The 27,145-nt window shown below is 36.6% G+C and overlaps 1 protein-coding gene across 8 annotated transcripts in view; it reads right to left on the minus strand.

The window, feature by feature from the left end:
* The window catches only part of VPS13B (vacuolar protein sorting 13 homolog B), a 427,169-nt gene that overhangs the window by 328,228 nt on the left and 71,796 nt on the right, over positions 1–27,145 (minus strand). For all 8 annotated transcript variants that reach the window (XM_071554088.1, XM_071554086.1, XM_071554089.1 and 5 more), the window contains exon 17: positions 11,625–11,809. In XM_071554088.1, the coding sequence (XP_071410189.1) occupies positions 11,625–11,809 (185 nt within the window). The remainder of the gene's footprint in view (positions 1–11,624; positions 11,810–27,145) is intronic.

The raw sequence follows: 27,145 nt of genomic DNA on the forward strand, positions 1-27,145 counted from the left end.
AAAACATGTATTTTATTCTCAACTCTAGTCATGCTTTGGAAGTGCTGAAGTCTGAAAACTTCCCTTTTATCAAGCAAACAACTAAACCACATTCTTATTTAAATCCTCCTTTTGCTGAACTCACCATAGATGGATGGCTGACATTCTTCACAATGGTAACAAATATGAAGGTGCTCAGAAAAGAGTAATTCTGCACCTCAAAATTTAATTGAGGTCTGGATTTCTTAAATGATACATTGGTATGTATGTTAAAGGAGAGCAACAGAGTTTCATATATTCCTATGACAGCCAAAATTTCAGAAAACAAAAAAAACCAGGAAGCTGAATGAACCCAGCTATCCAACAACAGGGAACAACCACATTTGCAGGATGTATTTTTGCCATCCAAACTGAAACCAGAAGACATCAGATAACTTCGAGTACAATCAGCTGAGTTGACACTAAATAGTCTGATACTGAGACAGCAAAGAATGGATTTTTAAAACACATTTCCTTTGAATAAACAGTAAAATGTAAGAAAAATATTCTGGAAGATAGATGACCATGAAAATCTCATGGACTCCTTGACGTGCTAAAGTACTAAGTTGAGACAGCTCTAAGTCAGTTTAAAAACTCTTCTTGGTCTCTTCTTGGCTTGTAGTAAAGCAAGTGGTGAAAAATTTATTAGTATTGTTATTCATTATTACTTCAAAATTTTCCCCAGTAATTCCAATTACTAAAATACCTGGTTTAAGATGATTTGGCTCTATCAAAAATCTGAGTTTACATATGGGAAAATGGAAAGTGCTAACTAATGCAAGAATACAGCAGCTGACATAACAGAAGTGCTGTATCAGCTGTGGTGGGGCACATGAACCAGGTAAAAACCAAGCAATCTATCATAAGAAGAGAACTCAAAGTCTCAGCAGAGGTATACAGATAGCTAGCTTCTATAATATTGGAATTCTTGCATTTTGCTCTAAAATATCCAACCACTCTCAGAAAACAGAACCAGACCACAGTATAATCTGACTAGGGTGACAATTCATTTGAAGAACTAAATGAAGCTTCTAATCAAGATCAGATCCCTTAGAGCAATTAAGCTTTTGTTTTTCAAAGAGCAGGTTTTCATGTCTTAAAATTGGAAGATCTGAATAATAACTGGAATAGCTCAAAACACTCTTTGCATCAGTCTAGACTTAAACCATAAACCATTTCTGGAACACTACCCGAGACCAGCATTTCTTCTTCATTTCTGTATTATCTAGTCCTTCCTCATGGCCTGAATAACTGATGGGGGAAATGGTTACCATAAACCCCAGTTCAGAAAAAGCTTCTTTAAGGAGGAGAAACAACATTTGAAGCTACCATGCAAGAGGCAATTTTCCCCATTTATACCTAACTGATCAGGTCCCCTGTTGTTTATTAAAGAAGAAAAAGGCAAAGCAAAAGGAGAAAGGAAAAATATTGAAACTAAGAAGGCCAGTAAAAAAAAGGGCTGACCGTCAGAGGATCTGACATAAAAACAGTAGAAGGAGGAAGAAATCATGAGTAAGATGCAGCAACAAAGCCAAGGTGTAAAGACAGGAGAAATCAGCCTAAGACTGTGTAGAATCTGGACTTATTTACCATGTTACCCACAAAACAAAAAACCAAAACTAAAACCAAGATATTTTGAGTTGATCTGTATCCACAGCAGCCTTATGATTTAGTTGTGAAAGAAAGAAACTAAGACTAGGAATTGTGCTTATGTAGATGACTTTTAACTAAAACAAAGGTGTTTCTGGAAACAGCTCTGATTACCTTCTCTGAATCAGCAGCAGCCCCAGTTACAAAGTATGTTTGAGAGCATGTTAAGAAGATGTAGGAGCTCTTATTTTGCATAAGACAAAGCTCTCAAAGTCCAGGAGTTGTGGTTAAATATAGAACTGCGACATCTTCTCTGAATCCAACATTTTAATTAACATTTCTCATACTGTGATATGGATCTTTACAATACTACAAAGTAAGGAATACTTTTTTCAGTAGTACAACACCGCAAAGCAAGATCAAAACAGCTACATCTGCTTATGCCATGTTTAATTTTCCTATTACACTTCACACAAAGAGAAGTGACATTCACTGGATACTGTTAAATAACACTGTAAGAGAACATATCCCTTTCTACATGAGTTTCTTAATAATTACCCTCCAATAGCAAAACCAAAACTGTAAAATGTTAATTTAAGAGTTTTCTTGCTTAGTACAGCTTCCTGAGAATTTAATGTTTTGCTAACTTTGTCTGTGTTATTGTTATGTTACTGTGTATTGCTACTATTGGTAGAATTTTTCTCCAAAGAACTGCCTGCCTTTAGAGATATAATACTAAGTAAAAAAACTAATGGGCAAGAGCTGCTATAATTGTAGCTCAGTCTTTTCCAGGAAAAATACACTTTCTGTCCTTACCATTATTACATATATCTTGCATTAATAATATTCTGACTACGAAGTGGACTAGACACAGAAAAAACATTAATTCTTTACTGCAAGGAACAAAATAATTACTTCTCATACAGTCTGTGTTTTTAACAGCTTAACAACTCTCCCACATGATATATTCCTGGAGAAGAATGTATTTCTTTTGAATATCTATGCCATTAAAAATGGGATTTGGATCTATAATCTCTGTGTTTAAACTGATCACAATGGTATGTAGCCTTTATAAAAGCCTGATTTAATATAATAAATCGCATGTTACGTCAGACTAAAAATTGCTATTGCAGCACATAATGCTCTGGAATCTTTCTATGGCAAGAATACCACTGGTATTTATTGTCTTACTCGCCACAAGAACAAAATGCTCCCACTAACGGAAAGTGGTTTTCCATGCCATTCACTACTACTTTACATAAAAGTAACTTTAGAGCACACTGATATTTTCTGACTGTTAGTATTGTAGACACTGTTCTAGTAAGTTTTAAGCAGCAGTCCAATACTTGGAATCTGACCCATGACTTGAACTTAGTGCAACTTCTATTTAATCAAGACTACATACATTACATAAACTCACTACTCAAGTTATGCCTTGAATATTACATATTTACAAACAGAAAACATGTTTTTACCATGCTTATAGTTGCTTATTCTTAAACCTAACTAATTTTGATTATGCCTTGAGGATTTTTCCTAAAGCAAAGAGTACTACGAAAAGAAACACATTTTTACTACATTCAGATCCTCACAGGAACTATTTCAGTTTTATCTTTACTATTTTCTCATTTCATTCATATTCCTTAATAATCTATTTCATTAAAAATTTCCTTGCTGATATTTCTTGCCTTATCAAGGTCAAAACATCTAATTAGCCGGTTACTTTCTAAACTGCAAAATTCCTCAGTCTGAATAAAATAGAGGAAGATACGTCATAAGGTGTTTCAATTTCTTTTAAAATTATTCAAGTTGTTTTGAAAAATAAAAACAAATAAGTAAACATAATAAAAAACACACAATGATACAATAAACAGAACACATTATACCATAATAAGCACACTATTGATCACTTCTTTGTGTTCTAGCACATGCATAAATTTTCATTTTCTTCTCAGAAAATCTCACTATATAAACTAATCTAACATTCAACACAATAGGATCCTTTAATCTGAAGGGGGAGAAATACTTACTCGTGGAATTTCCACAACTGCCAAAGAAGCACAGAGTAGTGGTCTGAGCTGGAATTAAGTCATATTACACATTAATATACTCACTAATCAGACAACAGTGTGACAGAGTTTCTATGTACTGACAGCACTAACACTCAGGTTACATCTAATTGGCGTGAGAATTAGAACTGGAAATGGATTTCAGAGTCGCCATCACTGAGTTTGAGCACTAGTTAGGACTCCTCAGTTATAGGGTTTTTCTTCATGTTTAATAAGGCCAAAACCAGCAGGAACACCCCTGACATATTAGCAGCCCTTCTGTACGTGTGGGGAGGATGTGATGAAGGTTCCTTACAGAGGAGCACAGAGAGAGGATGAAAGCCAATGGTTATACACAGAAATAAGAGACGTTCTGCCTGGACAGGAGGAAAAGCTTTCTCGCCCTGGGAACAGTCGAGCAGTGGCACAGGTTGCACAGAGAGATGGGGTGTTCTTACTCTCAGAGATTTTCAAGGCCTGACTGGGTAAGGAACTTGTTCTGATCCCATAACTGACTCTGATTTCAGAAGAATATTGAACTAGAGACTTCCTACAGTTCCCTGAACTTTTTGACAACTATTACTTTTTGCCAAAAAGGAAATAGTTTCCTTTTGCTCTTCTGGAAAGCATTGTTCAGCAACAGCAGTGAGTGGTATCAATGCTTCTGCTGCAGAACCTCTGCACAAACCTTTTTCTTAAAAAACACGCACATCAAAAAAAAAAGCCACAGCCTTCTCATTGATGATTTATTCTTACATCAGCAACCACTGATAGCTTTCTGATTCACTAAATTTGACAAACTCTCTGGGCCCTCCTGCCAAAAAGAATCTTTTCTTCTTTTACCTCTGAAGCTTTCCGTTGTGTGTGCTGAGTGCTACCCAGAAAATCCCCAGCTCCTATTACACAGCAGATTCATGACTTATGTTCTTCCCAGGGTTCTTGTCATAGCACTGAATTCCAGTAGTTTAGTCTCAACATGCTCTATTGGCCTTACAAAAGAAGCCACCATCTCAGCCTCAGTTTTTCACCTGATCAGTACTGGGCAGCAAGAATAAGGCAAAAAGGCAGCCAACCTCCTGCTGTCCAAGCACACCTTTCTTAATAAAACAAGAAATAAGACCACACTAACAGCTGAACAAACAAAACAGGTGCTCTCAGTCACAGCTTCCATTGCTATTTGTGCAAATAAACTGCAGGCTCTGGAGAAAGAGCACTATTTATAGCTCTAAGCTTGGGTGTGTTGGTGTTTTGGTAGCCCACCAACATACTCAAAGTTTGCTGTTAATTTCAACACACACACTGAACTGAGCTCTCCTGCAATTCCGAAATAATTCAACTTAAGAAACTTATATACATTTATGTATAGTTATGGGTTTCATGCATGTATGTATTCCTTTCACAACCTACTGATTCTTTTAGCTTTTCTTTTTCTTCTGCATTGTGCTGTTGACAGTATGAATATGTGCACTTTCACCACGACAGGCACTTAAAAAGTCTCAAGTGAATTTTTAAGTACAGTAGACTCTTTAGCACAACATTACAAATCAAAGTTAAGCTTGCATGGATGCCTTAAGTATGCCTACCAGAATCACGTATTTTTCAATTTCAAAGCTTATTAGTGTATATTAATTAGACCAGAAAAAATTAAAAGGCAATCATAATTACTGGCTTCTATGCATACTTGGCATGTTAATTCCCCCTTTCAGACCACTACAGAATCATTGCTTCTGGCAGAGGACTTATTAAGAAGATACTCAGCAAGATAAATCCCAATGATTACATATTGAAATGATAAAATGTCCCACTTATCTCCTTTCACTGCAAGTCAGTTCATGACTTAAGAACATCACTTAAAATATTTACAATAAGAAGAAATTAAAGCTTACACACAACTACATTAAGCTTATATAGTTAAGCTAAAGAAAAAAATGTGCTTAGGTTGCTTATCCATGCTATTTTTCCACCTGAAATTAGAGTTGATAACCTAGCAGACTTTCACAGAAATGTACAACTTATAAAAATAACACCATTTCCACACTGCATTCTGAGCCTCCATGAAGGATGAGGACACACGTGGGCAATCACCCACGCAGGACAGTAAGCTGTTTATACTCTGCAAGTTCTATACAGCTCTGTCCTGCCACTCCTAAGCAGTTACTTAACAGAACACACTCTTACACTTTGATTTTAAAATGTTTAATTCATATCCCTCAAAATGAATGCCAAAAATGCCCATGTAATGTGGAACAAACAAAGATTAAATGCCAGAATGTCGCAAGAAAATGATTAGAGTTGAACAACCTGTGTTACCGCTAAACTTCCAAATGTTGGGCTTTTGTGTTTTTGGAGTTTGGTGGCAGGGCAACAGGCAAGAGGGAAAACGTAGTTTTAAAAGCAGGGGTATTAGAAAGGCAAGTCACTTATTTCAGTCTTTTTCCTAAGTAGTTAAAAGAACTATGCAGCAGCTCCACTGCCCTTTTTTATGTGTACACCTGGGAAGAATACTGAATCCTGTTACTTTCCTCAGTGTTACCCTGATGTGGTTTAGACCAGATGTTTAAATGTTACAGTATGTACATTTTCTTCTCTTCATCCAAGGCAAAAGCAAAATAAGAGGAATATTTGACTTCACTCCACAAGAGACCTATTTAATAGTTTGGTGGTTATGTAAGTAAAGGTAGCTTGGCTAAGTCAATGTTGACGACATACAGAACGACATGATCCTAATGAGTTGGAAAATATTGGCTCTCATGAGATTCAACCAGATGCTACTGCGCTGAGAAAGCTACTGTATTATTGAATTTCATTTTTATGAGGTAAAATTTACTATTCAACCATTAAGGTATCCCACATGAAATCTTGCATAAAATAGTTTTACAGTTACTTTCTGGAAAGTAGATTTTATTTTAACTTTAAGACATCATTTACATGAGGGATTCAAATGCCTATTTGATCACCTTCAACAGAGAAATGTAAGGTCTGCAAGCAATTTTCCCAAAAATACCAGATTAATGGAACCGAACTGTCAACAAAATAATGAACTACCTGAATAGGACAAGGAAAAAGTGGTAGCAAGTTCCAGTTTTCCAGAGTAAACTAAAGCCATGTGTGACTGTGTATGTATTTTCTTGGCAGGCTGAAATGGTTAGAAACAGAGTGCTCCAGGTACTTACCAACAAATAATGGAAAAAATACACAGTAAAATTACTCCATAGGATTAATCATGCTCAAACTTTGAAAGATCTTAACTGGCACCCTATTTTGCACAATTACTTTAGTTCAAAAAATATTGCATAATAATTGTAATAATGTTATTAACATCTATACACACAAAAATGTAGAAAGCATGATGTACATCAGATTCATCTTTGTTTCTACTGTTACAGTGATTGAAACACAAAATCAGGATGTTTCACAAGCATGAGCAAGCATAAGAACTAACATTAACTGAAATGTAACGTGCTGTTGTGCTTATACACCAAAAGGATTATAAAATAAAACCAAAACATAAATTTCCAAAGAATTACACTTGGATTGAAGACTGTTTTTGTTCTATTTTTCTGTTTGAGATGTAATGCATTAAAAAAGTTAGTAATGCCTTTTCCTTGACCCATGAAAAAGAGCAAAAAGCTGTTTGCAGCTGTTTTACTTATCCATTTCTTATGTTGCATTTTGTCACTTGCATTCCCATCTCCAATTTAAATTATCTCCTCTTTTTGTTCTTGCACAACTATTTTAGGCAGTATCCATCAATCTTGTACTTGAATGGCAAAGCCTATTCATTCAAGTAGTAAGTTACATTGTTTACATTATCTCAATTTTTTAAATTGTCTTGCCTTCTCAGAATCCTAAAAGCACCAGCCTACATTTGAAAAGAACCTTTGCCAATTAGGCATTTAAATATATGGATTACAAAAGGTGTCACTGCAATGAAGGGAGTTAAGTGCTTTCAAAAATCCCATTAAATTCCACATCAATTATAATCAAAAGCCTGCTCTTAGTAGAATGAAATAGTCTCAAGCTAAGAAAGACTAAATATTTAAACATGTTTATAAAAAATATTTAGTGTAAAAATCATACATCTTTCTTGACATACTCATTTTGTCTGTCCTCCACAAGTTCTGAGGTCAATCAGCTACTCATAGCACTGTACATATCTTTTTACTTTTACCTTTTGAGACTTCAGATTTTGGGTTTTTTTTCAGATAGCTTGCTTTTGGACAAGTCAATTAAGAGAGATCTGATGAAACAGCAATCTAGTAACAAACTAAGAAATATTTGAGCAAAGTGTTTTTCTCCTAGTAGGAAAAGTTTTCTGAAGAGCAAGGGGAGGGAAGTAAACAGGGAACAGACGAGTGCCAATCTTCAAGCAATCTCCCCTTCCTCGTATTCCATTAAATCTATTCCCAAGAAGAATTTGTAAAGGATAAAGCTTGGAAAGGTTGTTTTGAACCCCTAGAGGAATGTCAGCCTCAAATACTTTTGAAAGTTTTGGAGCAGGAAAACATTACTGCTCCAGGTAAAACTTTAGGACAGAACCCCAGATACCAGCTATAAATTCTGTTCCTCTGTTTGTGGAAATGCACAGAGCAGAGCTCCCTTGTTAAGCTAGTTCCATAGAAGGGCTTTCAGCAGTTACCTTGCAGACAAGTTCCCTTGTACCTTGTCAGTGTCTCCATAGCCATGTCAAAGGGCCAACAGACGTGTGTTCTCTGAGGTTCTACTCTCCTCCTGCAACTCATGTACCTGCACTTCTCTTGCTATTAAATTCTGTCTTTCTAAACTTTTAGTGCTTTACTACTTTAACTTTTTCTACCTGCTTCTCACAGTTTTATCTTCCTCTGAAGCTCTCTTCCCTTTTTATTAATGATCCTCTTTCTTTTTTAATTTCTTTTCTTTTTTTATTTCTTTCTTCGTCCCTAATTTCATCTGTTCTTTTCCTACAGAGTATCTTAGCCCATATTGTCAGCACAGTTTCAGTGATACAGTTTTAAAACTGGAAGAAACTGTTGTGTTGTAGAAAGCATACAACTAGGGACCATAACTGCTGCTAAAAAACATCTTTGCTACGAGGATACAAAGGCTCATGGTGTCCCTCCTGAGTTCAAGCAATACTGAATCAGTATGTTAAGGAAGCACATCACTCACAAAAGCTCTTGTCACAAAGCCCCAATAAAGGCATAAGCCTCAATAAAGCTGAGCAACAACTGTTTCAGCCCAATAATGCTCTTCAATCACACATGAAAAGTGGGAATACAGACATAGGCAGTTCAGAAAGATGTAGGCTATGCCAATAAATGGCAAACACATTTGAGACTAGCTATGGGCAAGTAGCTCCTAGAGAAGAAAAATTTCAAGTCTCAGTATATTTCAAAATTAGCAGAACAGATCTGGGCTGCCAGCTAATAGATCATTTCTATAGGAGGCAACATTTCATTCACAGAGGACAGAAAATGCATCGTGTAGTAATGTGTATCAAGAATGTGCAAAATCCTGTGATTCAGCCTAGAGCAGGCAGAGTTGCTGAAAAACTCTGGGTAACAGCAGACCATTAAAATAGGAACACAGACTACATGCCTTCCTTTTTTTTTTTAATACTGTCATGTCGCGTATGGGCAGGCCTTTTTTATTTTTAAAAGGAGGATAAAAATCCTGATAGGTGCACAGCTGTTTGTCCAGCTATATTTCCAATTAGTTAGAAAGATGGCTTTTAGAAGTTTGAAAATGCAAACAGAGGATAGTAAATAATATGGGGATCTTGAAGCATATTGTTATTTTTTCCTGCAAGAACACTACAATTTCATGGAAATATAATCAGAAAAAAGCAAAGGAAGTAAAGAGCTATAAAAGAAATCAAAGCAAATGAGTTTATACTTAGATTATTTGTATTAAATTGATCAAAGAAATAATTAATCCACAACACCATGTCGATGGAAAGCTATTTTCTCTAAGTATTACTTCTGTGTGTACCTAAAATGATTTGGCCCAGATGAAAAACACAATGCCATTGAAAAAAAGGCTATTATTTCCTTCAGATGTTAGATTATACAACAAGAGCTCATCAGTACACCAACAAAGATTCCCAGAGAGACAATGGCAGGAGCCAAAATACATTGCTGGGCTACTGCCAGGCCACCACATGAGCCACCAAGGCTGATCTGCACCAGCCCAGAGGAGCACAGGGCAACAGCAGGAAGGAACTCCAATCAAGGACTCCCAAGGAACACTCATCAGCTGTTGTTTCCTGTTGGACAAACTAATTTGAATATTAGTAGAAGAATATCATTGTCTAACAGATGTTCCTTGTTAACTGAAAATTTCCTTACTGACTGCATTACCCTCATAGTTACTTAACTGAAAATTTAAAAAAAAAAAAGAGGAGAAAAAGAAGAGTTGGAATTTAAACTTCCCTGTGCCAATACAGTCAGGTATTTTTTTAGAAGCTTATACATATACACATTACTGTTAAAAATCTGTGAGAGCTGACACCAAGTAAAAGAATGATTTTCAACAAGACATGATACTACGTTTTACACAACAGTACACCAAAAAAGGCAGTTGGTTTACAGAACTAACCAAGGCAAGAATGAGGACAAAAGGATAGACAGCAATCATTTCACAGCCTTAGACACAAAGCTGCCTTCATCTACTTAATGTGAAGTACAACTTCAGAAGTGTAAAGTTTACCAGGTCAAGCGTTAAGCCATGAACAAGAAAGATCAAAACAAGTGTACTATATTGTTCATTTACTTTAAGTACTTAAAATGTGTGCTCCAGATTTCTATTCTGCAGAGATATTCTTAGCAGAGTTGTATCACAGTTCATTAAACAGACTGAAACATATTAAATGATGGAACAGGTTAGTTTGAAACTGTGCAAATCCTAAGACCATCTGAAGTGATCAAATGACTGCATCTTCAGATTTCTCCAAGGTGTGGATTGTAAATCTGCTTCCTTCAGAAACACCATGACTTGAAAATAAAACCTCACAATCTCATCTGAAGTGACCCCACACAGAATAAAGGATTAAAAAGAGTATGTGACCGTTGGGAAATTAGGAAAACTTCAGCACTAAAAACATTTATTCCAAGGATTACAGAAAAATACAACAGTTCTTTTGCAACATTAGATCAGCACAGATTTAACTTTAATATAAACAACAGAAGTGAAAAAGAAAACTAGGATCGAGAAAAACAGGACTGAAAGATTTCCAGTGATCTAATCTACCATTCTTTCCCAAGTCATTATTTTCTACATCTGAATCATTCTTGTAACACATTCTCCAAGACTGGTAATGATGGACATTCCAAAATATCTCAGTTATTCTTGTTATGGGTTTATTCACAACAAATAAACAATAAGAGCTATTAAAAAAAAAATAAGAGGCATTTTCTGGGTGACCTTTATGTCCCTGAAGACTTTGGTTCCCTCAGTAAATTGGTCAAAATGCTTAGTTTATTTATTAAGGATGACAGGCAACAAATTCCATTATTTATGTCACTATCACCAAGACTTACATATCTTCAGCAGTTTCACAACAGTTAAGTAACGTCTATTTATGAAACCGGATGAGAAACATCTGCAGCACTTCTAAAAAATTCAGTGTATGCCATTGATTAATAAAGACCTTAATAATCCAGCTTCACCTCTGAATGATCCTAAGTTAAAACACTGCACCATATAAGGTAGCAAGGGGGGATGTTTCAAATGTGGAAAGCATGGAAAAATTATCCTGTATGGGAAAATTAAATGCATCCAGAAATTGGTGCCAAGCAGTGAAGCTGGGTGGCTTAGCTTACATCCTGGATTTTAAGCATAAGCCATAAATACCCATATACACACAAAAAACATTCTGTCTGTTAACCACTATAAGTAAAAACCTGGATTTAAAGGATATAGTTGTATTCACATTCACTAGCAGTGCTTTGTACCACAATAAATACTTCACCAAAAGTATCCCATATTTACCTGAAGTTTGGAAAACCTCATTCAGTAAAGCTTCATTTACCACCACTGAACTGACATTTCCAACAGGATGACACCAGCTCTGATAAATAGTTTGAAGCAGAAGGGTTTGAGCTCTAGTTGCTTGAATTGTCAAATTGGGGAGCTCAAAAATGCATTCTGTTAGTGGGACATGAGCTCGCTTGGTCCTGTTTGACATTGAGGGGGGGAAAAAAAGACAATCATTACTTTGGTGCATGAAAATAACAATTTTAAAATTTCATTACAGAATATCAGACTACCAGAAGTTAGTTTGTAAGGTTGGAAGTGTGTGCCTATTAGATTTCTTCTTGTATGAGCTGATTCTGCTTTTTCTGAAATGAAACCTAAATAGGACTTGTTACATGATTTAACTTGATATTTTCCTCCAAAGCATGACAGGAAAGCCCATATATTTTTATCTAATTATCTCTTGGTTTTAAAATACTTAATAAAAGCAATTCCACATGCTCCCACCAAAATAATGCAGTTATTAAAAACACAGAAAACACCTGTTGAAAAACTGAATGTTCTAAAGTGGTTTATTTAAAAAACTTATAGTGAATTGCTACATGAGATATGGCCAGTGACCCAATAAACATATAGAAAACAAACACATCAAAATACAAACAGGCACACATTGCACATTTTACTGACATGGAGCTCATTAATTGATTCTGCTGTTTTTCAATGCCTTTTGCCTTTCACTTGAGGAGGAGGAACAGGAGAGGACAGGCAGTGGGTAGTGCAAAGTAAAGGATACCTTGTTTGGAAATAAATTCTTCTATGACAATGTAATCCACCATCAACAACAACACTCTACAAAAACTATAGCAAAGGCAGTAACTTACTTTTTCTTCCTAACATACACACTATTACCTGAAATAAAGCAACAGATTGATCTGCTACATTCAATAAAAACTAAAAAGGTTCTTTAACCCTCTCATTTTGGAGCCTTTTCCTGCGGCATGTTTACATTACTCTTCTTGCCCTAATCACCTCCTGCTCCATCACTGAAACATAATTTCTGTGCTGTTCAGCATTATTTTCTCTGATGTCCCACATGGCAGGGGTGGTTGAAACCAGATGATCTTCAAGGTCCCATCCAACACAAACCATTCTATGATGCCATGAAAAATAACCACTGATGCACATATTGGTTCATTCTCCCGGAGAATTTCTTCAATTGGAAGATTTTAGGGACATCCTTAAAGCCACTTAAATAAAACAGAGATTAATGTTCCATTGGAAATGAAAACCTCAAATGAGTAAAGCTCACACAATCCCCTGGCCCTTGAGAAAAAGCATGCTTTGCCAAAATGCTCAGGGACTGAAGATGCAATACATGCAAACACTGAACAGGTTCTCTAGACCAGCAAAATCAAAACCTTTCAAGCAACTCTCAGAAGCGTCACAATACACTGCATCTCCTCTCTGGGTCCAGAAGAAAATGCTTGCAGCTGTATGACCTAACACATGGGAGAGAACACCAGCAGTACAGACTCTGCAGGAGGCTCCATGAACTCAGAAACAGGCCATTCCTGATGCTCAAACTCAAAAAACTTCACAGCATGAAGCAACACAAAGTTGCCTTAAGAAGTAGCCTTCCTTGAAAATCCTCCATCTGACTGGGAGAGTGCCCCTTCATCAAGATGACTGTGAAGAAAAAAAATACTTCACTTCTCAAGCCCATGACCATTATGTCTAAATGAAGGAGCAGAATAGAGAAATATTCTGCTATTAACACCTTTGGCCCATAAGCTGCAGATAAGGCCTGTGTGACATGTGAAACACGGTTTGGAAATAAGCATTCTGATCATCTGAAGACATCTAACAACTCCTACGGTGTTACAGCCAAAGGTAATGTCATCACTTGGAATTTGGATTTGGACATACAAGCATTCACCTTAAGTCAGAGTTCCTCCCTTAATCTCTTGTCAATACAAGGAAAGAGCAAAGTGAAAACCATCTTCTCTGGAACAAGAGGAATTAACCTCAATTAGTTAGTTATCTACAGTATAAACAAACCTCCACATCTAAGACAGTGGTCAGGAACCTTTTGAAGTAAAAGGAAAGAAAACAGCACATAGAGACATAATAGAGATCCAGTCATTTTAGACCTGGGCATTAAATTATACGCTTTCAGCAGGCCACTGTTTCTGTCCACTGCTATAAAGGGACATTTCAATACTTCTCAGCTGTGGATGCCTACACCAGAAATCAAACTGTCAAACAAAGCCCATCTACAACACCCAATTCCATTGCTCCTCACTAAAAATAAAAGCAAGGAAATAAAAGAAAAACTGATTCCCACAAAAGAAGATGCACATAGAAGATTCTCAAAACATGGGTGCAAATACAGAATGAAGGACAAAGAATGAACAAAATCAGATGTTGTAACCTGTAATAGCGATTAGTATTATTTAGACTGAGGTCTTCCAACCTCATAAAGCCTGGATTCAGGATTACCTGCCTCAAAAATGTTGAGAAGGGAAGGAAACCAGGAACATTTTTGACCAAACATCAGAAAATAACAAGGTTTGAAAATTACAACTACTTTAAGGAGAAGCAAAACAAAACCTGCAAACAATATCAGTATTAAGTCAGGCAAAGAGAGAAAGATGCTGCCTGGATTAGAAAACATAAAAAAAAAACCCAAATCAAAAACTAAACCTACAGACAAACACAGTAATCCAGACAGCCATAAGGAACAAAGAATCTGGACCATTCTGACCATTTGTACCACAAGAGGACATGTGAATATCACTGTCTTGTGGATACCATTGGATAAAATACATCTCCCATTTCAGCTCCTCCTCAGGTACACAAACAATCCTCTGTGTAAAAGCACATCTATCCCTGTAGACACTCAGAGCAAAGCTCTGGGCTCCATGAAAAGCACAGGTGGAGACTACAACGCTGACATTTTCTACTGTTCATCCCAAATTACAATTTGAACCTGCTTTTATAAAATTTCCTGGACTTTAAGTCTAAGCTCAGCTATTTATTAATTTAAGCAGAAAAGGTGTGCATAGGTAAAGGAGTATATAAGGCAATTCTGTACTTAGGAAAATTCATTCCTGTAAAATGGAAGTGTATATACACAATGAATAATTTATTTTAAAACTCAATATTAAACAGATAGCACAACCCATTTCTTCGTAGAACTGAAGTTGGACAACTAGCTCAGCATGCTAGCAAAACTTTTGCAGGTATTACCTGGAAAGAAATGTAATACATGGCGAAATCAGAATGTTTCCTGGTATTCCGTTCTATTTTCTCCCTGCCAAGCCATGTATTTTAATCCTTTATTATTTAACTTACTGCAAAAGTGGACTGTAACACTTTTCATTCTGGTATTTTTCCTTTTGTTGTCCTTTCAGACAACCTTTTTTATTTTCTCCCTCTTATTTCTGAATACTACTTTGCAGTATTAACACTAAGTATTTCAGAGTAAAGCGTCTGCGTATTTCAAAAGGCTCCCCTAATGTAAAACTGGGAAGGACAAAAGAAAGCAGAAAACATTTTTCAGCAAAATTTGGGACAAACATGACTCTGCAATAATTCCATGTAAAATAACCAATTTGTATTACCAGAGTCATGTATTTCAGAGGGAAACTGAGGAGCTGTGACCATCACACCATACAATATGGCAGTGGAAAAGACTTCCCTTTAGAAGCTTCACTATTCAACTAATACATATTACAGCTACTGTACTGACCTATGCTACATTCAAAACTGAAAGTTTGACACAAAATAGTCCCTTAGGAGTAGTAACAGTGAATGCTTTTTTTTTAACCATATGCAAATTCTACACTTACTGTACTTTAACAATCCTGTAGGAATAAGGTCCACTGGAGATTTTTGCAGGTAACTTTGGGGGAATAGGAAGTCAAAAATATATCCTTTTTTATAGAAAAAAAAAAATCAAGGCAGGGGGAAGCATTGCACCATGTGTCCAGCAAATGCTGCTTAAAGGAAATTTTAACTAGACCTGGGTAGTGATGAAAGTACAATCATAATTCAAGATTTATTGTAATAGTTTTGAAACAGAAATAATGTATTTAAAAGATCTTAAAATATAAGTTTGCTACCAACCCGCACCTGTTAATATAGAAAATACATCATTAATAAGGTCTGGAGCTACATTTAACCAAGTTTTATGATCCAAGAGATATATTCAAGCAATAAATGAAAATATAAGTACAAATACTTTTTTCAGTAAAGCAAGTCTGTGTTTCTATACTGTATCATTAAATTTGTATTAATCAACTGAATGTGACTTCATATCAAAACTCATCACCATATTGAAACAGTTATTGCACACAGTTGGGGTCTAAACCTACTATTTAAACTGCATTTTAAAACTGCAACAGCAATAGAAATAATTATTTCTCAAATCTTTATACTCAAAGAGTTAAGATGCAGTTCTGAACATATGTTCATTTAACTGAACAGGTTAAAAAACTACCAATTCAAACACTCTTCTCTAGGGGGAAATAAATCCTAATGTAACTAGCAGGATAGGCTACTCATTAAAGCTGAACTTGGACAAGTTCCAGGGTAAATTTAAGGAAATATGAACAAGCAAGTCTTGCTGTGTAGTGGCATGGAGTGAAAATGAATCTGTCCTAATTAAATGATTTTTAAATACACTTCAGTTGTACCCAGTTTGCTGACAAACTGTAATACAGACTTGCTGAAATATTTGGACAAATCTGGCGTACCATTAAAGAAAATAGTTTTCTTCACTGTTTTTGAATGAAAACATGAATTGGACCTTATTCTACACCAAGCATAGGCACCACTATAACCAATTCACAGGCCCGTTATGAAGTATTTTCAGTTTTTAGACTTTAGGAACAGCAACTCATTCTTGTAAAATCAACACCTCACAATGATTGAAAGAATATAGTGGTGAACAGCTGGGCCCAAAGGTTTATACAGAGTCCCCAACTGCAAAGCTGGAACCTACAAAATGTTTGAAAAAATCTGATTTTTGTTATTACTCATATCCTGTACAGTAAAATACGATTAGTTCATTTTTTCCAGAATAACAAAAGCAGTAACCTGCTACTAGAACCCAGTAACTGTGCCTTAGAAGAACCTGAAGGTAGTTTAAATGCCCAAATAATTTCAGCCAGCATTTACACATCTTTCTTCTTAGGCAAACAGAAAGTGTGTGCTGGTTTTATATGAGATGAACGAAGGCTTCATCTACAGACCTACAACAAAACTGTATTTCTGCTTCATCTGACATTTCATATCAGCTTTAAGAAAATGACCATTTTGATCCTTTTTATTAACATTTAAGCCACTATTATTGTTGTAAAGGAAACAATGTCTAGCTATTTATTGACAAATATCAAACCTCTGAAGGGAATATGCAGGAAGGGAACTGGAATTACTGTTTTAAATGCAAAACTGAAGTCACTGCTACTCACAAAAAAAGAAAAAACCCAAACCATATCACGTCCATGTATACTAACACATATTTTCAGTCTTCAGACAGCAACACACAGTTATTCATGCTAGAGGGTCACGTTAATTATTATAGAAAAAATAACAAGCTTGCTTTAGAACACTGAATTTCAAAAGCATCTCTAAGACTGATGTCTTCAAAACTTCTTCTGCTCTTCTATAGACTTTGCTAAAAGCTGCCTGACGTCTTACATCATCTCTTACTTACACAGGTGAATTTTCAGGAGCTGCAGCTGCCTTCGTCTCTTATTTCTAGGAAACACTGCTAATTATACAATCCATTACAAGGAAGAAAACAATGAACTTGAAAGTTCATCAATTTTTTCTTTTTTTCAGTAAATCAGAACATTAACTTGGTATTTCTGAAAATTTCAGATATGGGATTAGAAGAGTAAAATACTATCATGTTAAAACTGACTTCCATATAGGTTTTTTAATATCAGTGCTAAAAATTTAAATTGTCGGTGATGAAAAAAATTTTTATAAAGTATTCAGTCATATGTAAACTTCAAAAAATACCCCACAAATTTTCTTGAAATAATTGTGAAAACAAAACAATACAGGCAGAGTAAAAGCTTCCATATGGCTTAGAAAATTAACAGAGATTATCCATTCTCAACAGTGTGTGTTTCAATGGAAAAAGAAAATTTACTTTTATATAGCAAAGCAAAAATAAATGCACATTAAAAGAAAAAACCCAAATATCTAAAATATCAAATAAAATCAAATATCTAAAGGAAGAAAACTTGCCAAAAATATCTATTTCAAGCAAAGAATGCAAGACTATGGACATACCTGTTAGAAGCTCTAAACTTGGATTGTTTTTAAAATCACTTTATTTGTTGTGTTACATCTGGAGATTAGAAGTTATAATGACTAGATTAAAAATGATGATTGCTACAGGCAAATAATAACAGTGGTTTGTAAAGCAACAAGGAAGTGAGAAGCAGTGACCTCACAGTTACTATAACTTTACCTGCCATGTTAAAAAGGTGGAAGACTGGAAGAAAAAAACAAATGCCTGGATGGTGAGGGCAGTCCCAACTGCTTAATTTCCCCCAACTTGATTCCAGCCACACTAAGCATCAGATGAGTCTTTCCACCCACTGGATTAAAAGTTCAACAAAGCAGGCAAGAAAGCAATCTGGGCCCACTTCTAGTTTGGTCGTCACCTCTGTGCCAGATGCAACAGATCTGAACAAAAATCCTTTCAATACCAACAACAGATTGGAGGTTTTCAATTTTATTTTTAGACACTTGATAAACCAAGGTGGCTGCTGAAACTTCAATGCAGAAACATCTTAAATGTGCAGCTGCAATAAAGAAACACATTTAGGATGTTTAGATCAAATTCAGCTTACTCGTTCATCAATGGGACAGATGTTAGAAATCCGAACTCCCATCAAATTGCAAGTGAAGGTCAGTGACTAATTCCTACTCCTTCCTCTCTAAAAAACTCCTTTTCTAATTACTAGTTAATGCTTGTCTCCAGAAATAATCACTAAAGCGATATGAGCAATCTATTAAAGAAGAAATTACAAGTTCCCTGCTCTAAAGAGATTACAACCAGGCCTCAATCTTTATGCACTTAATATAGATGGGTTACACACATCAAACAATTTAAAGTTATGCATGAAGTTACATCTTTAAAGAACTGCATCTTCAGAGATCCACAAATTATGGGGTGGAAATCAGAAAACACGGGATAAGAAGTTTTCCTCATGGAATGCCATCTGTGCCAATTCAGGACTTTTCTTCATACTTACATTTAGAAAATCCAGTCTTTCTTTACTTCTGCTAGAAGTTCTAAATCTTTCACTTGGATCTAGGAATCTTCTTATCATTGATGGTGAGTATTAGTGAGAACAAGGCAAGGGATATGACATTTAGCTGCATTATGTTTAACAAGATCCAAGAGTAACGACCATGAGAAAAGTCAGTACTCATTACAGAGACCAAAGATCAAAATGTATTAAAAGCAAAAATAATCAGAAACAAGTCTGGAAAGAAAAAAGGACTTTCCATAGGCTAGCACTGGCTTGATGACAGTGGTACAGAGGAAATCATATGAGAAGCAGAGAACTTTTACTTCTATGTTTAAATTTTACCTTGTATCTTTTCATGAGAAGTAGTTCCTACCAGAAAAAGCAGTAATGACTGTCCTAGTTCAGCAGGAGGGACCAGCTAACCCTGTGTGGGGGTGATCAAAGCTGTGTATTCTACCCCCTCTATTCATTCCCCAAGGTCAATGGGCCATTAGCAGCAGCTGCCCAGGGAGTCATTATCACCTTCACACCCAGCCTGAGGGGGGCGGAGCTGCCAATGGGCCATCAACAGCTCAACACCCCCTGGCTCCCAGAGTTAATCACCCATTGTGTGAGTCTCCGCCCAGGGGGAGGGACTGAGAGCTCCCTGAGGGTACATAAGTGGTGGGTAAGAAGACCTCGGGAACCTCTCGTCGGATCCAGAGCAGCAGCAAGACCTTGACAGGAGGAGATCCCTGCACTCGCCCAGACCACAGCCCTCGCCTGCACCAACAGGTTTTTCTTTTCCTTTTGCTCTGGACTTGGGGGAACCACAGGGGTCTCAGCACAAGGGCAAACAAACCCTCTTGGGTTTGTGCCCCAGGACACTGGGTTATACTGCTGGGGTTTTGTGAGTTGAAAGCAATTTCCCTTGTGTGTCAGTGTTGTTATTGTAATATTATTATTAAATTTTAGGTCTGACTTATAATATCTCTCGTGGTGAGTTCATTTCCCCTGCTGGTTCACCTTTAAACCAGCACAATGACAAACTGAATGATGTTTTTATCATTTATCTCCTAGGTAAATGTTGCAAGGGAGGCAGGGAGGAATCAGCAGGAACTTGGAGATGCTGCAACTAAATACCTGAGAATGATCAAAACCACTGGAGGTAAGCAGATAAAAGTTGCTAGTGACCATAGACCTTCAAACTGCAAAGACCTATGTTTATTAGAACAAAGCAAGCCTTAATATTTTGTGTAGCTTTTAAAAGCCCAGTATCATTGGTTTATACACCATGGTGTAATCCAATCTCAGTAGCCACAAGGGTGGTACCCGGTGTGCAGAACTGGCTCCCCACAGAGCAGCCTGCTTTACTGTCCAGGGAGGTTAACCCCATCCTCTCCTTTCTCCTCTCCTCCTTCCCCCTCCACACAACCCCAGAAGCAGCAGAAACAGCCATTAAATCAATCATCTCAATCTGCCACACAGAGCCATTTGGTTGCCATTAGCAGGTAAAACAGGGAGCCAGAAAGGCTCAAACAAGCTGGTGCTCAGTGAAGAAAACTGCACTGACAAATCCAGTTCAAAGGTTTTTGTGTGAACTAACACAGTTTCTAATTCCTTGCTGAAGACTCAAAGGCTGAACAGAGCCTCAACCTCAAGTAAACAAAGACTGATACCCATCCAAAAAGCTAAGTTGGTTATGATTTGAGAGATTCTGTCTTCTACTAAAAAAATATATAGTTTTTATTTTGTTTTATAAATAAACATTTTTGTGGGAAAAACTCCTCGTTTATAACGATAGAGAAAAGGTTACTTGAAATGCTGGGAAATCTTTTATAGTCATCAGAGAAGTAAGAAGGTGCCTGTCTGCATTAGTACAACAAAAAGAGTATTTGAACAAAAATATTGCACTGAATGGAGATGCCCCAAACAAAATACACAAGACTGAAAGATACAAAGCCATCTTTAAAAACCCATGTCTGTAGTGCCATACCATTCCCTCATCATCCCCTGCTGAATGAGGATATATTCACAAAGAACTGCTGAATTCTGTTAAATCCAGAAAGGTAAATCACAATGGTTGGGGTTGGAAGGGAGATCATTTAATCCAACCTCACTGCTAAATAAGAGCACTTAACTCCACTCTTTGCCTTACAGTACCTTAAAAGTCAATTCCATGAGCCCTTAAGATAGAAGTTACAGCATCAAAAGGAAATTGCTGGAAGCAGGGAAGTGTGTTTTGTTTTTCTGATTACCAGAAAAGCCTTTAATATAGCAAAGTATGGATCAAGGATGTCTTCAACAGCAAGGACATGAATGGACAAGGTGGGCTAATGGTTCACATGTACACCCTGCACAACTGCAGAAAGAGTATAAAGGCTTTAAAATCATTATATTGTGGCCTTATTAAGCCGCAACCTCAAAAGAATTTTAAAGTATATGAAAAGCTATTTAAAGCAAAACATCAGATCTCAGTAAATGCGTAATACTTTGTACTTCAAAGACTGCAATTATTTTTAAATCTAATTTTAACATCTTTAAGCACTCACTTCAGCATTACTTTACACTGTTCATTCCTCAAAAATAATACATAAACTTTGAAGCAGATTCTATGTATATATTTTTCCTGTGTTCAGTTTTAGTCTATTCACTGTGTGCCTCCTATTTCAGTAATTAAAAACTCCATATGCCCTAGTGAGTCTTCAAGACCATCCAAATTATCACAGACACACATAATGAAAAGATACTGACAGTAGAACACATCAGAAAGATATTTTCTTATAATATATACACACAGCCAAACCCAAGATGTACCAAAAAAATCAAAGTTATACATGTACTTTCAGAGCAACAGACCAAGTCAGAGACATTTCAAAAATTCCATTTCCATTTGCCCTCCTTTTAAAAATTTAAAATACAGAAATCAGATGCTTAATTCTGTCATTCTCTGTGTAAATGCATATTTCTTCACTCTCAGAGGAATATTCTAATCACACCTACCATATATATTTCCTTCTCTTTGATTGTTCATTTGGAATCAGCCATTAATCTCAAAGAAAACGCATCAGCAAAGAAAAAATCTTATAGCCTCTTGTTTATAAAGCAACACCTTATAATGGGAAAAAAAAATCTCATCAACTGAAAAATTAAGCCACACTTTTTGCACTAGTGTCTGAACTAACATAATCCTTTCCATTTCTTGCACTGATACCAGAAGTACCTGCAACAGGTGTAACAATTTCCAAATATGACAAAGAGGTTTCATTCTTATGGTTTATTAAGGGCCTTATATCACACCTGAGCTCGACTTTAGTTGTTCTTTTCTTGTTTTTGTTTAAATGGCCCTCTAAAGTTCTCATCCAAAATACACCATGCTAAAAAATCTAGTTCAGAAACTGGGAGCCAACGCCCTTTGGAAGATTAAAACCCTGACATTAGCTCAGTTGGTTAAAACTTGGTTGTAATAATGCCAAGGTCATGGGTTCATAGACAGATCTTGATCTATGAGAAGAACTATTCCCATAGAAAAGAGAAAGCGTATCTGGGTCCTGAGGGAAATAGGTATGAGGAAGATACAGCAAACAAATGATCCTGGACACAGGACAGTGTGCTTCTCCTGCCTAGGGCTGGATGTGGCTGCAGGAAAGCTGCTAAGGGATTATGGACAGCTGAACATGCACATGAGCCCTTGTATCCAGTTTGAGTTAAGATAAATACAGCTTTTTTTTCCTAATACAATGTTTTTAGCTACCATTTATCATGGTTATCAGCTTCAAATGAGAGTCAGATGAGCACCCCTGTAAGAGTAGGTGCATAATCAAAGCCTAGAGAGTTTCTGGTATCTCACTTTGAGTGGAAGTGGTGCCTACTGCTTGAGAGTGATGCTCTGAAGAGTCAAAAGACATGCTACAGCCTGCCCAGCAACACTATAGTCATCCATGAGCATAATGAAGGTAACCATAAAAACATAAAGAAAATCAGCAATTCTATATAGCCAAATTGAAAGGCATATAGCTTATTCAAGAAGCCTTTAAATATACAGCTTTGGTGAAAGAGGATTATTTGATACACAAAGTAATACAATTTCATAAACATAATTCTATAGGGAACTATATTTGAAGTCCTAATGAATTAAAGGCCATTTTTTCTTAAAAGCACTGTATTTAATGACTATGAATTTTTAAAACAGTGCTTTCAATCCTATCAATGCCCACTGTCAAACAGAAGATGCAAAGGAAAATGTGAAAGGTAAGAGAACTGCAACACTAAAGTACAGTTCTTCAGAATTCTATGTAACACCCAGTATTTGAACAGGCTGGTTGGCAGAATGACACCACAGTTGGGCTCAGGGGGTAAGGTTCAAGCACTGGCTGTGGCTGTGCACACTGCTGGCTGCTTGCTTGCCCTCTGCCAGTCTCAGGCCATGGCAGCTGGCACCTCTCAAACAGTGCTGAAGGGACCAAGTGTGGCAGAAGCTATTCACAGTCTGAAGTCTCATCAAATCCCTAGTTCAATTTTACTTTTTTCCCCTCCTTTTGGGAGTGGGAGGGAAAGCCACAGGTATGTGTATATGAGCTGAGCCACCAGAGGCCACCAAGACTCAGGACCATAGATGTTTTCTAGAATGTTTCATTTAGCAGCCACCTAAATATTTACATTTATTTAGATGCTAGCTCAGAGACTGATACACCTATAGAGGTCAGGAAAAAAAGTACCAAATTGCAGGAAAATTCTGGAGAAACAAAGGACAAACTTTGTGTGAAAAGCTGCCACGAGTGCATCTTTCTAATCAGAGTTTACATGGGTAAAGCCTCAAAACAAAGAATATCAGTGAAAATCCTAACCAGATCATTTCATACAGATAGCTTTACCACTAAGTAAGAGAAACTGAATTTCTAAATACATCCAATGTAAACGGAATATATATTAGGGATTCAATTTTTCTTTAGAAAACATAACAGAATTTCAGCTATAAGACTAAATTTTCAATACCTTCCACTAGCCTCTAACCAAAATGCAGCTTTAACCTTGAAAATCCCATACATTTTGAAATCCCATACATTTGCTTGTTTCTAGTACAAATGCCAGCAAATACTGTTGCCAGCAGCTACAACCACCAGGACTAAGTTTTAGCCATGTCCAATCACTATCCCTGGACAGATATTAGTTAATGGGTTTAATTTACTTTTACTGAAGAGACTTGACAATTAATTAGTCAAAATAACTACACTGGAAACACTACAGATGACCACCCTTTACTGTCAACTCTGCGGAATTTCCTCCTCATGGACAATACTGAACAATACAACTGCTTCCAATTTACATTGATTAAAAGTGCACTTTTAACAGATTTGCTGAATGCTGCCTGCTACATCTGCTAGGAACCAGTAATGTTAGATCTGGACTTGATTTAAAAAAAAAAATTAAACCAGAGGTTTGCAACTGAAGTTAATTTGTTGTCACACTAATCAAGCTGCAAGTCATGTACTCAGACTGCAAAACTCCTGGTGCAAAGGGCTTTTCTTGGTAACAAACAGCTCCTTCTAGAAGACTGCAGTAGAAAAGTGCCCAAAAATGTTCTTGTTGAAACCTGACACACTAATATCACTGCAGATTAGAAAATATTCCACACGAGTTCCTTAAGCATCTTCATCTTTACATGCAAGCATGACTCCCTTGAACTTTCATAATGCAAGATATGTTAAATCATGTTTTCAGTGAAAAGTGAAAGCTGTTAAAGCTGTTAAATTGTGCTAATTACTGTTTGAAACGTACTCTGATATTGACATACCTACTCCTCAAACACAAATATGCACACTAAACCAATTTCTGAAAGCGTCGAAGTTGCTGCTCACAAAGCCCTACCAAAACCAGCTACCAATAAGTTAATTAAAAAAAAAATCTCATTCAGTGTTATGTTGTTTGATGTGTTTTCCAGGCAATGTCAGAAAAGCACAGAGTGCTGAAGCAAGCCAGCACGCTCCCTAGGCTGATTGTTCACATCTGAGACTGCTATACACAGCCACCTCTGCAGAGCCCAAGAGAGTGACTGTTGTACTCTGCTGTTGCACAGGCCACATCACTGGCATATCTCAGTAGTTCAGACAGGTTTAAACACGTGCTAGATCTAACTGGCACAATGCTGATGTGGCTGAAACTCCCCTGTCCCACACACTGATGGCATCTGTTCAGGCATTCAATCCACCCTGAATTTTCATCTGGCAGATATATCCAATTACTAACATAACTAATAGTCACAACTGAATGCTACAAAATGAGTTTCATCTGTTTTCAACCTGTTTCTGCTTCTGACCCAGGAAACGAGCATGCCCCTCAACTGCCCACGTGAAACGCAATCCACACCCAATCTAAATTGACATTACACTTGATTTACTGTGACTAGCCAATAAAACAGGCTGTCAAAACCCAGACCAAAGTGTCAATTTATTGGAAAAGTTCCGAGATTTACGATCTAATGTTCCCAGTCTGAGGCTATGTGGCTCTGTGTTTCCTGCCAGGAGGGTCCCCTTGCCTCTCACCAGCACAACTCCACTGAACAGCATGACAGCTACGTCTTGTGACCCTCAAGCTCAGAAATGAACTGTGATTTCCACTTATAAGCAGATTCCACTGGACATGGCCTGCAAAGATATTTCAATCAAAAAAGTAACAGAGATAGACAGTTCACCTGATCCATTATACATTTTTATTCCTCTCTTCAAAGAGCAGCAAATTCTAAAATCTCCTACTGTCACCACAGTAGTACCTTGTTGGTAAAGGTCAAGTCAGCAGGAGCTAATTTCCTTGCTAAACTTCTTGCTATGCAAGAAGCCAGATCTTCATCTACCATTCTATTTGTGCATCAACATGAATTGCCCTCACTCTGGTCAATTCATTGGGATACCATCAAATGCACGCAGGATTTGCAAGATGACACATAGAGCAAACACGAACGGGTGCACATCCTGACTCATACTGGAGCCTATAATGACCTTACTGGATTGTGTAGGAGTCTATCCATTAATTCTGTCAATAAGAATACTGCTGTATGGCACATCAGTACCTGGCTTTGATTGAGAGGGATGTTTGCCTTGTAAGGGGACAGATCATGGAGGAAAATGGAAGCAAAGCTGTATAAAAATACTAACACCTTCACAGCAACAAAAATGTGAGCAGAAACCTATAGAGTAATAATGCGGGCTACAGAATCCTCAGTTTTTGTAATGTTAATATTATAGTTAAAAAATGTAAGAGAAACTAAATTGTGTGTACAAAGCAACCATTTCACAACTACATGGTGACAAATTCAAAATAAAATCCAGGAAGTCACGCAACAAAATGCTCATGTTCAGGTTGCTGGCAAAGTACATTTCCCAGTATCACTGTGTAACAGCCAAAAGGTTAACCTCCTAGTGTGCCAGCCAGAGTACCAAAAGGTGTCACAGGTAGAGACAGTAAGAAACTTCCCACAGACCTGATAAAGAAAAACACAGAGTCTGGAACATGTTAAGAAAAGAAAAGCAATAAAATAATACACATAACTGGACCGATATCTAGCTCAAAGTATACAGAGGATACTTCACCACAAATCAGATAAAAAAAATAAAAGTTATAAGAAATCTATATTCTGTCATGTGAGCTTAATATTCTTCAGAAATACAATGAAGTGTTTTACACTAGATTACCTCATCTGTTACCACAGACATTGGAGCCAAAAGAACAAAAGAAAAAGAAATCAGCTAATTCCTGTTTGGCAATAAACATTCTTGTCCTTCACTCTAGGCTTTTAACCATATTTTGTTAATTCTCAGTTGGTTTTAGACATCCTCCTGAAAGCTGCTTTACAATCTGGCATGCAACACTACATAAAGTAGTTGTAAAATATTGACATGAACGTATTTTGCATCTTGTTATGCTTGACAAAAACAAAAGACCAGATGGTTTGTACTTTCCAATAAAAATAAATTAGCTATTCAATTTAAAAAATGTCCAAGACTTAGTGAACTAGTGAGTTTGAACATATTCTTTTATAGATAGAAAGTGTATTAACTGAAATTAAAACAGACATCAATCTAATAAATAAACAAAACAGCACCTTATGGCAGTTGATGGTTATTTAGTGGAACTCACTGGGCTGGTGCTGTGGAAATTTTATCTATTAAAACATCCTGCCAATGTTTATCAAACAGTTTTAAAAAATTAATACTACTGCAATATTTTATACACTGTATACATTTTCAGATTATTGTACTGAAACTAGAAAAGAGAGCTAGTCTA

Source organism: Pithys albifrons, chromosome 4 (assembly GCF_047495875.1).
Source record: "Pithys albifrons albifrons isolate INPA30051 chromosome 4, PitAlb_v1, whole genome shotgun sequence".
NCBI lineage: Eukaryota > Metazoa > Chordata > Aves > Passeriformes > Thamnophilidae > Pithys > Pithys albifrons.